Here is a 16520-nt window from a genome sequence, read left to right as displayed (position 1 = left end):
TTTAATTAATTAATTAATTATTTTTAATATCTTATTTCAATTCATATTGCCACCTCGTAAAATACTTATTTTAGTGGTCAGTCACACAGCATTTGACATTTGGTCATAGCATTTAGTTGACAGACACACAACAGCAGTAGTAATATCGCTGGAGTGCGCTGGAGTGATTGGACAAATGTTTCGCTGGCTATTTTTATGGATTTTTTTCAATTATGGCAGACTGGAAGCAAACTAAATTTTATTATGGTTTACATGAAAGAAGCTGGAAAAGCCACACCATGACCAACAGCATTTCATAGAAATCTCTGAAATAATACCTTCCACTGATGCATCCGCACAGAGAAACACCTTGACTAATGGTAAACAGACTTGTTGTGGTTACATTAGCAGTGTGTAAATGCTCAGGATATAGCATGCGAAGAATTGACAATCCAATTGCTCCACCCATGTCAAAGGCAGCTCAGATTCACTGAATGTGCTTTCTGACCTTTTACTATTGTGTGGAAAACACAGAGACATGTGAGGAGAAAGGACAGATTTCTGGCCAAGATCTTTTTCAGTCTAAAGCAGGTAAACAGATGGCCTGAAACACATTCAGACACGTTTAATGCAAGAGATTTTATACATACAGTACAAACACATGTAGGAAAAAAACTGTCATACGAGAGGGTATTTACAGTTTTCAGAATGTTTCAAATAATAATTTAGAATTTTAGAATGTGTAAATGTCTGTGATTAAATGTGAACTTAAAGGATGTTAGAGGCACATGTGTGCCATGATGGATGTTTTTACAGGCTAAAAGTTCATGAATGTAAAGACTCTAAATTAGATGTTACCTTTTTTTTAAAGATGTTAAAATGTCCTTTTTTTCCACAAGAGGTTTCAATGACATGAGACTTGGTTAGTGATGACACATTTCCATTTTGTATAAAATATTTATTTAATGTCATCACTGACAGCATCAACAAAATGGAAAAAGGAAACAACTGCACTACACTGATATGTCATAAGTAAAACATTCATTAACAGTTCATTGAGGTTCAGAAGCTGCTGTATTTGGCCAGGTCTTTTTTCATGTCATTGTATTGAGCGCTAAGTCTGCCTACAGCTTTAGCGTGCTCCTCATCCACCTCCTCCTTTAGACGAAACTGCTCCCTCTGGAACTCCTCCCAGTCCTGCTTCCGCCTCTCCGCACACACCTGTAGATGTGTGTTCTGAATACACACACATCAACATACAACATGGCAAAATTAGCTTTCATAAGAATTTGTTTGCAATTTGACTATTAAAATGCTATATTTTATCTTCATCAGATTTTCACACAAGTTAAATAAATTAAACAAATGAGATAAAAATGTATATCTCTAGGATATATGAATCTATATGAATCTCTAGGATTAGCAGTTAATTTGAGGGTGAAATTAAAGTCTCTCTGTTCAGAAGTGTTTTCAGTCAATGGGATGACAATTAAGTGTCAGTTTATGCCCTGTTTTATTTAAAGAACGGGTCTATTAAAGTGTGATCATGTTTGTGAAAGTGAATCATGGTACAAACAAAAGAGATCTTTGAGGACCTCAGAACAAGAGTTGTTGTTGCTTATCAGGCTGGAAAATGTTACAAAACCATCTCTAAAGAGTTTGGACTTCACAAATCCACAGTCAGACAGATTGTGTACAAATGGAAGAAATTCTAGACTACAGGTACCCTCCCCAGAAGTGGTCGACCAACAAATATCACTCCAAAGCAAGATGTATAATAGTTTCTGAGGTTGCAAAGAACCCCAGGATAACTTCTAAGCAACTAAAGGCCTTTCTCACATTGGTTAATGTTGAAGTTCATGAGTTCATCATCAGGAGAACAATGAACAACCATGGTGTGCATGGCAGGGTTGTAAGGAGAAAGCCACAACTCTCCAAAAAACACTGCTGCCTGTCTACAGTTTGATAAAGATCATGTGGACAAGTCAAAAGGCTATTGGAGAAATGTTTTGTGGACGGCTGAGACCAAAGTATAATTTTTGGTTTAAATAAAAAGTGTTATGTTTGGAGAAAGAAAACACTGCATTCCAGCATAAGAAGAACCTTATCCCATCTGTGAAACATGGTGGTGGTAGTATGGTAGTATGGTTGGGGCCTGTTTTGCTGCTTCTGAATAATACCAGCAAATTCTAAAGGAAAATGTCAGGACATCTGTCCATGAACTAAAATCTAAAGAGAAAGTGGGTCATGCAGCAAGACAACGACCCCAAGCGCACAAGTCACTCTACCAAAAAATGGTTTAACAAGAACAAAGGTAATGTTTTGAATGGGGGTTTGCCCGGGCCTGGGCCCCGGTAAATTTTAAGGTCTGGTGCAAATTATGACATACAAAAATACATAGGCTATAGACTCAAGTGGATTATTCATGATTCAAACACACGCAATCTTATTGCTATATGATGATGATTTCGCCATGCCTATAAAACCTTTGAAATCGCAATCACATTAGAATATTTAAACCTGCTTTCGCGCAACCGCTGATCCAGAGAGCGCTCTGGTCATGTAAGTTAAGCTTTGTTTGAACAAGCTTCACGACCAGGATACACGGTATAGGTTACATTTCTGTGTTGCAAACACTGAATAATAATTAAAGTATTCAGATAAATGTTCATTAGAGCCCTGCACGGGCCTCATATATATTTCCTAAGCCCGGCCCTTGTACAACAGCTTATCAGAATTATCGGCCCGAGCCCGTCTTTTTCCCCCCTTCTCCCAAAACAACTTATACTACTGTTTCATCTATTGAAATAGTTCAGTTTTGTATGTAATGGCAAAGTGATTTTATTTCGTTTCATTCTTTTGTTAAGTTAATTTAGAAAAACGTTTGGAGCATATATTAATTTAATATTTTAAATTGTTTCCACTGAAAAAAATGCAAGTGATCGCGCTTGAAACTTCAGTTTCCACTCTTCGCACAAATGATCGAATATAGGTTTAATGTTTAAACCAACATTGTTTATGCTTGAACTGTTTTTTTTTTAGGCAAGTTGTGATGGTTTGAGAAGGCAAAATTGATCAAACAGACTGTGATCAGTCTTCCCCTGGCCGGTCGTTCATTTTAAAACAAAAAACATATATTTAACAAACAAAAAAATGCTTCAAACGTTCTTGTAAATTAACTTAGACTAATAAAAAAACGAAACGAAATATAATCACTTTGCCATTACATATAATTCTGAACTGTTTTAAAAGCTGAAAAGGTAATATAAGCTGTTTTGAGAGAAGGGGGGAAAAAAGACATGCTCGGGTCGGACTCGGGCCCAGAATTCTGATAAGCTGTCGGACAAGGGCCAGGCTAGGGCCTATATTTGAGGCCCGTGCAGGGCTCTATGTGGGGGAAAAAAACAAGCTCAGAATCGATTCTGAAATATTCAGAATTGATTCAGAATCGTTGAAGAGAAAATCGTGATTCATCAGAGAAACAATTCTTTCTCCCACCCCTATAAGTCGCTGTGCAGGACTGATCAGCAGTTACAAAAACGTTAGCTGCAGTTATTCCTTCAAACAGGGGTCACAAAAGATACCTAAAGCAAAGGTTCACATATTTTTGCACCTCGCAAATGTTTAACACTGGATAATTTTTCTCAATAACTAAATGACATAGTATATATTTTTGTCTTGTTTGTTTGATTGGATTCTCTTTGTCAACTTTAAGGACTTGTGTGAAAATGTGATGATGTTTTGCGTTATATTTATGCAGAAATATACAAAATTCTAAAGGGTTCACAAACTTTCCAGCAACACTGTGTGTATATATGTATAAAACTTTTAATATATATATATATATATATATAAAAATAAAAGTTTAAATAACTGTTTAGTACACAGTGGCTATGAACTACTACCTAGTGAAATTTACAATGCCTAGCATTTTTTGAAAATAGTGAAACAGTATGCTTTAGACACAGATAAATATTTCAAACTGTAGAATGCTACACTGCTGTCATATGACCTCTTTATACTGCTAAATTCAGCAAGTGGATTTGTTTCATTTGTGATCTACAAATTTTTTTTACTATATTTCTTTGCTTTTATTGTATGTAATTACCTAAAATTAGCAATCTGGTAGATTCTTAGAGTAAAGTGTTGAAATTAAGCATTATTTTATGGTGGGATTGTTTATGCTGTTTTACTCAAAATGTAATTAATAATATTTCAAATGCTAATGTACTATTACTAAAAGCCAGTTACAGGTAATGATCAGAAAAAATAAACTTTGTTAAACCAGCTGTTTCATTGTTTCAAAGCACTTGAAATGCCATGCTTGCTGGTCAGAATGGTCAACGAACCATTACTTAAAGTCTCATTTACAGAAATCTTTGGCATTTTGATACATGTTCCAAATCAATGGTTCGAAACAAATGATTCACAAATGTTTCAAAGCTTCAGAAAGCAGTATTTATAAATCACAGATCACTAATAACAGTAGCTAACCTTAAAATTCAGTGATTTCACACAACTAATATGAAATTGAATAAATTGAATCCTGTTAAAGACCTATGTAATTTAATTTCAAGACTCCTTAATTAGGTCATTTAAAGATAACCTAAATTGCCTGAGATTTTGAGTTACTTCAGCAAATTATATAAATTATCCAATTACTTAACTGATTCATGTGGATTTTTACACAGATACAGATTTTTACAATGACTTAAAATGTTATTAATGTAAAATAAAGAGTCAAGCATAAAAAGATCAAGCAAGTGCAGTGTAGAGTATTGTGTACTGCTGTATGCTCTGTTCTACAGTGCATTTTTTAATAAAGGTACAGTAGGTAATCCAAGTAGAAAATCTACATACTGTAGAATTAGTAAGAGTAGTATTCTGAACATAGCTACTTAATATCAGGGCTGACCAATCCTGTTCCAGGAGATTTACCTTTCTGCAAATTTTAGCTCCTGCTCTATATAATGTTGCAATTCTAGCCTCCTCATGTACCTGTTCAACCTGTAGCTCCCTCTGCTGGATCCTCTGTGCCATATGATTCGCTGCTTCAACTACAAATAGAAAAGCAAATGTCAATACAATATTTCCATCAATACAGTAATCTTGCTTTTAAAACATTTAACTAAATAAATAAGTAAATACAGACAAAAAACTGCAACAAACATTTTCATGGAACTGACTGGCAGCGACAGTAAATAGCACAGATCTAAAAATTTGTGCCAAAATAATTTATATAAATTTAAATTCATTTTTGCAATGTTTCACAAAGGCCTGACAGTTTGGTCTAAGCCTCTTTAAATGACTTAATGTGTTTGTTTCTTTACTGGAGCAGATTTGGAAAAATTTTGCATTACATCACTTGCTTGCCAATAGCTCCTTTGCAGTGAATGGGTGCATTCAGAATGAGAGTTGAAACAGCTTATAAACACATCACAAAAATACACACGGCTTGCGTTGTGATGCAAAAAAAAAGTTTTTTTAACTTTAAACCATATAAAATACAAGTCCATAATCCATAATATTGCTTTCTCCAGTGAAAAAGTGGTGTCATCTGAATCAGGAGAGAAATATCCACAGATAAATGTTGACACTTCATCACACTCTGCTTTACTGTAAATGAAGAGACTTACGTCGTGTGAGAGCGTCACATAGTTTCTCATGCATACTCTCAGTGCACCGTGGCAGATCATGTTCATTGGTGTCCGAGGTCATCTTATTCAGATTTTCAAGTAGGCGGCATTCTCTGAAAGCACGCTTTTCCTGAGGGAACACAAACAATTTCTGGTGTAAATATGGTTGTTGTTGGTATATTACAGATCAAAGAACATATGACTCAAAGGACAATGACACCATTGTGGATGTACAGTAGCCTGTCCAGGAATTTATACTACACATCTGTTAAGAACACAATTCAACAGTTGACAAGTTCTTCACTGAATTTTCATAAATAGTTTAAGATGGAACTTTGAAAGCAACCATTTATGTTTTTTTTTTTTTTTTTGTAATTCATTTAAAAACCAATTATCAAAATAAAGTTATGTAATAACCTCAAACTCCCTGATGAAGTATCTGATTTCTCCCTGCAGGATCGGCCTGTGATCAGTCAGTCTGGACTGAATATCACCAACATCTGTGAATAAAAACATACACTAATTAAATATATTAAATGAATATCACAATGAAACAAACAAAAAGTATCAAATTAAATATGGCATCTAATGTATTTTAAATTACTTATATTTCATGCTAGGTTTATGTTAGGTGATAGTTTGTCTAACATATCTAATGGCCTTTATTATGAGAAACATTTGAATATTTTAAAAATGTAATTTTTGCTAAAATTACTGGATTGAATAATGCTTAAACGATCATTAGTTCATACAACCTGGTTTGCAAAATCTTAGTTATTATATAATGTCGTTATTTAGCTCAGTTCTGTACAGTTGTTCAGTGATCTCATACAGTGCCAAGTACTGATAAATTTATATATTTTCCTGAATATCGTCTAGATAGGAAGCTCACTATGCTGTAAGTCACAGCCATAGACAGCATTGAAAACTGCCAGTGTAAATATCATTACACATTTAATGCTCGAATAATTTTATCTGTATTAACCGCAACGATAGACGTCTGAAGTGCGTAACATTTCACATAATTAACATAATAACTCACCCTTAACTACCTTCTCCATCACCACGAGATGCTGGTTAATCTGACAAGCTTACACGATTATATAGCCAAATGTTTCCTATCGTCAAAGTCTGATGACTGAGAATTTTAAAATAATTAAAGTGAAATGTTTCTTTGCAAAATGTCACATTCTTCAACGAGTCACATGCAAACAATAACAGAAAATAACTCCAAAATAAAAGTCTCACCGTGAAGTTCAAAATAAAAGTGGCTATATAAAACAAAAGTCCCTCCACGTTCAGCAGCAGCGTTTACATGAAATTTAAACTTTGAGAAAATCAGTAAGTTTAAGTTCCAAATATACGGATTTATTTATTGTACATATTTTGTTGTATATTTAATTTCTTCATTTAATAAATAGCTCATCAAGCTCATGAAGAACACAAAACTGCGAAGAACAGTGAGGGCCAAACAACACTGACTTTCAGTGTATGGACAATAACAACATCATCAACAAGGGTGAGCAAATAAATTTTAAACTACTACAAAAAAGTAAAAAAATATTTTTAATATTTAAAAATAATAATTAATTAATGCCAGTATTAGTAGTACAGCTTTATAACTGAACTAGTCTGTATATGCACATTTTGCTACCAGTGATGGTCCCAATATTACCTGTGGCCGGTTGCATAAAAGGTTTAGACTAGTCTTAAAAGTTAGTCAGCTAATTTTTTTCTTTTAGACTGATTTTTTTTTTTTTTTTTTCTTACATAAAACTATAGATTAGTCTAAGATGAATCCAAAAAATAAGACTGATTACCCTTCTGCTACATGGTCAGACTAGTTCTTAAAACACTGTCTTAACACAGAGGCTTAGTTTATGCAATCAGCCCTAGGCCTCTCTGTTGCCCCCCTCACACTTAGACACATCTGCAGTGATAGCTGCTTATTATTAATAACTTATACTAGTTTTTAAAATGCTAACTTTATTATTATGTTATTTATCCTAAGCAAAGAGATGTGCGCTTATACAACAGTTAACATTCTGTTATTTGTATAATTTCATCTTTTTTTGTATGTGTGTTTTAGAATAATACTCAATATTATAGGTATTAAACACCTGAGACTGAATATACTTTTAGAGATTTGCTAATGCATAACAGCTGCCAACAGACTTTAGGTTTTGGCAGAAAGCACAAGAGTTGAGAAGTTCATTGAATTCGATACATACTCTGAAAATATGGGAATTCTGACGCAGCCATACACTTTATAATAGCATTTTATTTATTCATTTTAATAGCAAGTGTCAGAATAAAAGGTTATATAATAAAACCAGACCTTCCTCCAATTCCCACATGAAGTATCTGATTTCTCCCTGCAGCGCTGGCCTGTGATCAATCAGTCTGGACTGTGTTCTGCTTTACAAAACAGGGTGTGGGATAATTGATCAGAACATATTACTTTTTTTTCCAGGTTTTACTTCTTGCATTATGTGTCACTGTACTATGGCTTGGATATAAGTGATTTTGCAGTGACAGCCCAGCCATAAATTCCAACCTGGTCAAGCCCACAGTACTCTGCAGTACACTGTAGTTTGGTGAAATTTAGCAACTGTTCTTTTTGTCCCTGAACATACTGTTAATCATTCAATCTGCACATTAGGACATCAAATGTCCAATGTGAGTTACGGTTGTCTTCTATGGTTTAAAGATTTTTTAACAAGCTCACAATTCACTGTCACTAGATGGAGACAAAGTATTACATTAGCTATAAGAAATCTTTTAAGCTCAGATGGAGACAAATGAACACTCTGTATTATGTTGTGTTTCATTTTTAGCTATATGGTTTTTATACTGTACAAACCGTGTATTCTATTGCCCTACACCAACCCTACACCTGAACTCAGCCCTCACCGGAGACTGTGCACACTTTTACTTTCTAACAAAAAGTCATTCTGCATGATTTATAGGCCTGTTTCCTCATGGGGACCTAAAAAAGTCCCCACAAGGTCAAAATTTACCGGCATTACTATCCTTGTGGGGACATGTGGTCCCCATAACGTGATAAATACCAGGTACGCACACACACACAGATTTAGAGCTGTAAAAAAAACCCCTGATTTTTGGAATTTTACAAGAAAATACTATTTCAGTCGCATCAAAATTTCATGTCTAATTTAGTCTGATACTTGACATTTCTTTCTTTTTTTGGTGAAATTTATTAGCGATTTTTAAGTAAAAATGGTTTCAAAGCCATTTTTCAGTGCATATTTAAATTTATTTAAATGTTGTTTATTTATTTATTTATTTATTTATTAATCCAGGATACTGTAAAATGTTATAAAACTTTTTTCACTTTTTTTATTCTTCTGATTACATATCTTGTATTTAAATGTAATAATGAAGTCACATGTGCAGATATTAAGAATTAATTGTACATTGGTTAACGTTAGTTACACAGCATTTAATAATTTCAGTTAATAAATGCTGTAAAAAATATATTGCTCATTGTTAGTTTATGTTGGTTAATGCATTAACTAATGCAAAACTATTAAGACCATACTGTAGTGTGTGTTACCAGTGTATTTATATACACTTATGCACATCTGAAACTTCACAGCGCACTTAAGGAAAGTCTGATACAGCTGAATTTAATAAATGTATCATGATATTACTGTTTCAGTCTTTCATTGCACTCCTGCCTTTTACTTTAAATACATATTGACATACTAATAATCCAGTTTGATTTTAGTAAATGCATGAACTTATTTTGTGTACTTTTTATTAATATTGTAAAATAATTTTTACATCTTTAGTAGCAAAAAAGAGAAGAGTAGAAGTAAGAACAAGAAAAGGGATATGATATTCTGTTTTTTAATGAGCCTATAAATAGTGTATTGTTGGTTCAGTATGTTTGAGAGTGAGAAGGGTCTGCAGACAGGACTGTTATTGCTGTAATGAGAATGTGTCTCTCAGCATCATCATCTCTATTGGAGTTAATGCTAAGCTTCGTGAAACCAGTGTCAGCGCACATACATAATCTCTACATTTACAGTTGTAGAGACTGACATTTATTTCTTAAGTTTGGGGTCGCACAGAATCTGTTGTTGTGTGTGCGTTTATAACATTTACAATCTTGTTTATAAGATTAGGAAAAGTCATAACAGTGCAACATAGTCATCAATAAGTTGAGCTATTAATTATTCACAGACAACAAATAGAACATTAGGTTTTATCAAATAATAAGCTTTTACAGGACAAAGAAAAGATACGCTGAAAAGTTACGGAAGCATAACTTTATTTGTTACTAATGAAGCCATATTTTTGTTCTTTGCTCAGTGATGCAGAAAGGCATCTCTAGTCATGCTTTAATTTAAAATTAATCTTTAGTATTAAAATAACATTTTTGAAATAATACTTTTGATACATATATGATATAACATTTATATTATCATTTTGTATAATAAAGTGTTGTTAAAAATAATAATATATTATAAAATAAAATAATAACGCAACACCACAGATGTCTTTTTATATAAATAAAATATTACATAAATAGATATTTACACGCTACAATTCAAAAGTTTGTGGTATGGGTACGATTTTATAAAATGTTTGTAAAAATATCCTGTGCTCACCATCGTTGCATTTATTTGATTAAATATACATGAAAACCATAATATTATAATAAATTAATAATTGTTTCTATTTGAAAATATTTTAAAACGTTGTGTAATCCTGTGATGTCAAAGTTGAATTTTCAGAAGCCATTAGCCTACTCCAGTCCTTAATGTCACATAATCCTTCAGAAATTATTATAATATGCTAATTTTCTGCTCAAGAAACATTTTTGTTGTTGTGCAGCTTAATTGTAGTGGAAAATATGAGATAGATGATTTAGAGAGATGATTTATATGTGAAATAGAAATCTTGTGCAAGATTCTAAATATCTTTACAGTCTTTTTTGATCACTTTAATGTAAAAAAAAATAGAAAAGATCCAAAAAATTGAATGGTAGACATGTATATAGTATGTGGCCCTGGGGTTAGTTGTCACAGGGCTTATATCTCAACAGCGATATGGTTTTGAGTCAAAAGTCCAATGCAAATTACTTGCTTTCTTGATTAACTTTACATAGATTTCCAAATAACACCCTTAACCTTGCTGCCCATGACTTCACTTTTTCACCCTTAGCATTGACATTGAAACCACTGTAGGTTAATTTATGTTAAGTACAGTAGTTCCTTACTATTGACCGTCTCTCAGCAAGAGATCGTAATAAATAATATGGTCAATTCAAGTGGCTCTGAGGCTTTACATCACCTGCACTTGATCTTTCCTCACATCTTTTTCCAGGGTCCTCATTATATGTTTGCTCTCGTTTTTGACTAAGGACCATTTTATACACAGCAAAATCGTGATAGTTGTGTGAACAATGTAGTAAATAGCATTTCCTCTGCTGTGTGTATTATAGCAGAGCTCAATATGATGCCATCTGACAACATGCCACGAGCATTTGAGAATACAGCTTTACTGTAGATGTCTGTGCTAATGTTTTGAAAGCTCGAACCTTGGATTAGAGAAATTAGTGTGTAGTGTTATGACAAACTGATGTATGTAATTTGCATTAAATCATGAGAAATGTACAATCCACTTAGGGGAAGAATGTGATGCCTGTGTTAACGTTGACTTTAGGTTTCGTTTTTTCCCCATTTTTGAAAATGTTCAACAGCTTTTTGTCACTAAGATCAACAACTAGAAAACCAACAAGCAAAAATACATGATATATATGATAATATATCATTCACCTGATATATATATATATACCATTATTATTTTAGGGATAAAATGGTAAATATATCAGGTAAACTGTATATTATTCAACCTCTCTGTAAAAACCTTCAAAATATAATTTTATAGATTATATATAGATATAGATTTAATGCAATCTACAGACACAAATAGATAAAGCGTAACAAACACTTAAATGTGTATTTCACTGAAAGGGCAAAATATAGAAGCAAAATAGCCCAAAATCTCAAACATTTTTAGTCTTAGGCATTTCACCCTTAGGTTTAATTAAATCAATCTTTAATTTTATATCTTATATCTTTTGAACATGATAATTATTTTAAAATGATATGATTGACTTTCACAAAAATTGAAAAAAAAAAAAAAAATTATGTGCAGGTCTTGTTTAGTGCTCTTACTGTAGATGAGCTCTTGACTCCTGGAGCGGTTAGTGAACACAAAGTCTTTAGTAGGAGGTCTGAGATAAGCTTTACAAAACATACCCCCACCAGGGTCAACTCAAACACACACACTCACATGCACACTTTCCCCCTCCTTGCCATCTCAGGCCACGGAGCTCAGATTACCCAATGGGTATCATTATTTTACAGTGAATGGCTTTCTCTCTCTCTCTCTCTATCCTCTCATTCTCCTGTTTACTCGCTCTCACTGTCTTTTATTTTCCTTCTCTAGCCTCAGAGGTGGCTGCAGGGACTCGGCAGGCCGGTGGTGGCATGGAACAGGTGGAGGATCTCTCGTGACCCGAAGCCCTGGCGAGAGCTCTCATCCTGGGGCTGACCAACCTGCCCGACTCTCTTGCTCTGCCTCTCTCTCCATCAGTCAGATCCAACCCTGGGCAAAAGAGCAGGTCACCAATCTTGGTACCGTTTTACCCCCTGAGAGTCCAGCAGCACAGAGAGGAAAACAGCCCGTCACGGCCGGTGTCTGAGTTTGTCTGTGCGTTCTCTCGGGGGCTGAACAGAGTCCACTGGACCCCTCCTGTAGTCTGAGAATCAACATATGCACTTATCATCATGTGCTTTTCTGGAAACCCCAGCAACCCTGTCAGGCCTGTCTGGCGATGCTAAACTGTAAAGCTCTTTGGGTGGAATCGTTATGTCTTTCACAATTAATGTTCACGGCAGATCTGAGGGCCAGAGAATACGGATGGCCGCGCGAGTGCGAGTGCGCGCGGATTCGTCGCTGTCACTTCCCCCTGCGGATTTGCGTCGGTGTCCGAGTCAAACTGCCGGCAACAGGCGGAGAGATGCCCGAACCTGTGGAAGCACGGATCCCGCGCGGAGCGCGCAATCGAAGTGACAGGCCGGCGGTGGAAGTGGGGACATTCTCCGTGTGTGAGCAAAACAAGTCCGCTGGCAGCGGCTCCCCCCGCCACCTCTCTCCTCCCCTCCACAACCGCGTGTAGGAGTGCAGCGATCTCCTCTGACGCTTGTGGAAGTTTTAGCGGCCTGCGGTTTCCCGCGCGGGATGCCGGGGGTGCCCAGGGGTGCCGGCGTTGGGAGCAGTGCCGTGCCGGATTAGGACCTCGCTGGCTGAGTTTGATGGCAGACCTGGAAAGACAAACCCTGCCAGGCACAAACTGCTCAGCCACATGATGTCAGGAGGACGGAAAAAAAAATCTAGCCATGCAGCGGCAGAGCGCGCAGACAGATGACACCCAGCAGGAAGCTGCAGCCAAATCTGTAAGCATCCACAATCCAGCTGGCTCGCCCTAGGGTACCTGTCTCACAGAGGAGACTCCACAACACCCCGTGAGCTGTCAAATTAACTCACAGATCTGGAAAGATGGAAGCGATGTGTCCCCACATACTCAACAGGGGCTACTATAAAGTGCTTTAATTCGTTGTTGCCTCCTCTGCTTATAAATTAAAAATATATAACATAATGAACCGGTGAACAAAACACAACATGCACGTGTTCAGTAGACAGAAAAGCAAACATCCATACCAGCATGAGCGAACGCGCGTACAGATGTACTCACACTGCTTAAGCCTGTGGTGGTTTACAATCATTGCCCATTGCTTTGCAGTTATGTTTCTTATTCTGTTCAAAACAAAGTGATCTAATTTCATACCGTGTGTTGTGACTTTAAACAGAATGGTATCTTAAGCGAAGAAACAAACAAACAAGATACTTGAGGCCATTATGTTTTTTTTTTTTTTGATAAAAATAACATTGTTCTAGATGTAATTTCAACCACAATAAATCAAACTAAAAAACAAAACACAAGACCAATATTTTTTTAAAATACACTGGAAAAAAAATGCATACAATTTGATACAAAAATGGCAGCTGTGCTTGCCAGAATAAAAAATATAAATACGGTAGCAACATTTTAAGTTTTACAGATTTAACTTAAATTTACATTTAAAAACCGTATATCATTAACTGATAATATACCAACCTAAAACACTAAAATCTGTTTTGTACCTTTGTAATACATTGATAACCACCAAAAGGAGGTGGTCATGAGAAAGTCACATGATAAATCAAAGATCATCACAAACAGCTTTTCGCAAACTAAAGAAAATGCTAACATGTACAGAAGGTGCGCAGTGTCATTCAAACAAATACTAAACACCATCATGCTAACACACATGATACTGAAATAATGCTATAAACATTACATGTAACATACAACGCTAAAGAACATAACTGGCGAGAGAGAGAAAGAGAGAAAAACACTTATCAGTTATGAAATTTAACGAATTTCAATTTACAGATTTCACTGTAAATTATATGTTATTTTTTTAACTTGCAATAAGGTATTTTAAAAGCATAAAATTTAATGAAATGTCTATTACAGTTTTTCACCATGTAAGGGAACTTTTAACCTTTTAACCGTTAACCAATTAATAGGCTTTTGCTGTAGCATTTTTTGTAGTCTTTTACCGTTAAAATTATTATTATTATTATTATTATTATTATTATTTTTACAGTGTACTATATATTGTTAAAACCTGCATTTCAAGTTAATACATCTGAACATGAAAGTCACCTTCCAATAAATTTGGATTAAAAATAGGCCTAATAGTATGGTCACATTTACTGTTGTTCTGTGAACTTTTGTGGACAAAATCCAGTTATTTCAATAGGATCCAATCCAATAAATTTGGAATTTGCATGAGGGGAGCAATTTTCCTATGTAGATTTTGCAGTAGGTTCAACACAGATTTGTCGCAATGACCAACAGATAGCTGCCTGCAAAAATTTGTCTAAATTTTTGCTAATGTGGCTGCACTTTAATTTTAAACACTTTTTTTAAATATGCCATATGCATCAAAAAGAGAGAGAGAAAAAAAAAAACTGAAACAGTACAGGGAATTTTGGAGCTAATTAGAATTTAACAGCACTTGGACAGCAATATAACAAAATATGTCACTCTAAACAGAGAAAGAAAGCAAACTGCAACATTGTATTACAGAAAAACACACACATAGAAACACAACTACAGCTCTCGACCTTGTGCCCTCATTCCCTCTTTCCACACAACACTTTCTTTTCCCACTTAACAAACCACAAAGATTTTAAGCAAAAGTAAATATAAACTCCCACATCTTCAGAATATGTTATTACGGTTTGGCAAAAATCTTTTTATGATGCCAATAAAACTTGAATTTTGAATCTCTTGAGGGAAATCTGGATGGAAATTAACTGCAAAATTTATGCAAACACAAACACACATAGACCCAGCAGAAATGAAGATCCTGGTCTGATAAATTTGTGTTGTGTCATTAGGAGTCTTGAAAACTACCAGTATTGCCTCTAACCCTAAAGCACTACATTTTTTCAGTCCCAATTTAATTATAATACAAAAATAAGTAGATAAATAAATCAATGGCTTTGTTTGACCACAGAACAGTCCCATAGAAAGATCCAGTCACTTGGGAAACAGTACATTTATTTGTTTATTTATTTATTTTTGTTCTTCCAAAGGCTTTTTTATAGCTAAATAAGTAATGGTTATGTAGATAGCGTTTAATCTCAGAGACTTTCTGATCTTAAGACCAACTAGCATCTGTATTTTTTTTTAGCTGTGATCCTTAAGCAGTCACACTATCCAATTCAATATGTGTATGAGTACATTGAGGACAAATCGTTCCTAATAGTTGTGAACATCTAAAGATGACTTAAGTATTGCTCTGGTAGTGGAAATGGACACTTTACAATTCTTTAGTGATTTGTGCTGCTCAACAACATTTCATCACAATTTTTTTTCTGTATTATCAGGTCTTTTTCCATAGTGTTGGATGACTATTGAAATTTGACCTGTGTGTCCATCATATTTGTGCCAAGTAATACAGGTCATGGGTTTCCCTTTAAGTGCTCCTAATCACACATATGAAAATGTATGATATTATGGGAATATAATGAAGTAGTTTTAAGGTTTTTACTTGCTGGTAGAATTTCTAGGGGTGCCGATAATTGTGGCACATGTTCTTAAAAATTTCTTCATAAATTTCATAAATGTAAAACTAATTTTATTTCAATTTAAAGTTGCATTTTTAATAGGGCTGTCAAATGATTAATCGCGATTAATTGCATACAAAATAAAAGTTTGAGTTTGCCTAATATATGTGTGTGTACTTATTATGTATATATAAATATACACAAATTAATGTATATATTTAAGAGAAATATGTTATGTATACAATAGTTTATTTATATACATATACGTATGCTTGTATTTATATATACATAATAATTACACACAGCACACACACATATATTAGGCAAACACAAACCTTTATTTTGTATGCGATTAATCGTGATTAATCATTTGACAGCCCTAATTTTTAAGAATATTTTCAAAGGTCACACACCTGTCAAGTGAACCTAAAATTCAAAATTGTGGTTTTCTATTTAGTAGTTTTGTGTAGTTTTACTATTTATGTAGTTTTTGTGATGACTACAGTACAACTTTAGAAATGTTAAAAACTCAAAATGAGCAAATACTTTTAATTTTATGGCAACAACAGTACCAAACGTACATTGTCCAATTGACCATTTTTTCACACTCCATTTTGCTCATATTTACATGCCTTGCAAATAATTGTTGAAGGGACTGTAAGCATACTGTATAGACGACTTGAT

The 16520-nt window shown here is 34.5% G+C and overlaps 1 protein-coding gene across 1 annotated transcript; it reads right to left on the bottom strand.

Annotated features, from left to right (window-relative positions):
* Positions 1-275: 275 nt before the first annotated feature.
* bloc1s5 (biogenesis of lysosomal organelles complex-1, subunit 5, muted) lies at positions 276-6847 on the bottom strand. Its single transcript, XM_051097494.1, has 5 exons — positions 6658-6847; positions 6033-6115; positions 5616-5745; positions 4978-5036; positions 276-1215 (listed from the first exon to the last, which is right to left on the bottom strand). The coding sequence occupies exons 1-5, from the start codon at positions 6674-6676 to the stop codon at positions 1042-1044; spliced, it is 465 nt and encodes a 154-aa protein (XP_050953451.1). The 5' UTR covers positions 6677-6847; the 3' UTR covers positions 276-1041.
* Between the last annotated feature and the right edge of the window lie 9673 nt (positions 6848-16520).

This window comes from Labeo rohita, chromosome 24 (genome assembly GCF_022985175.1).
Source record: "Labeo rohita strain BAU-BD-2019 chromosome 24, IGBB_LRoh.1.0, whole genome shotgun sequence".
NCBI lineage: Eukaryota > Metazoa > Chordata > Actinopteri > Cypriniformes > Cyprinidae > Labeo > Labeo rohita.
The sequence above is the reverse complement of the archived record's forward strand: the minus strand, read 5'-3'. Positions and strand labels throughout refer to the sequence as shown.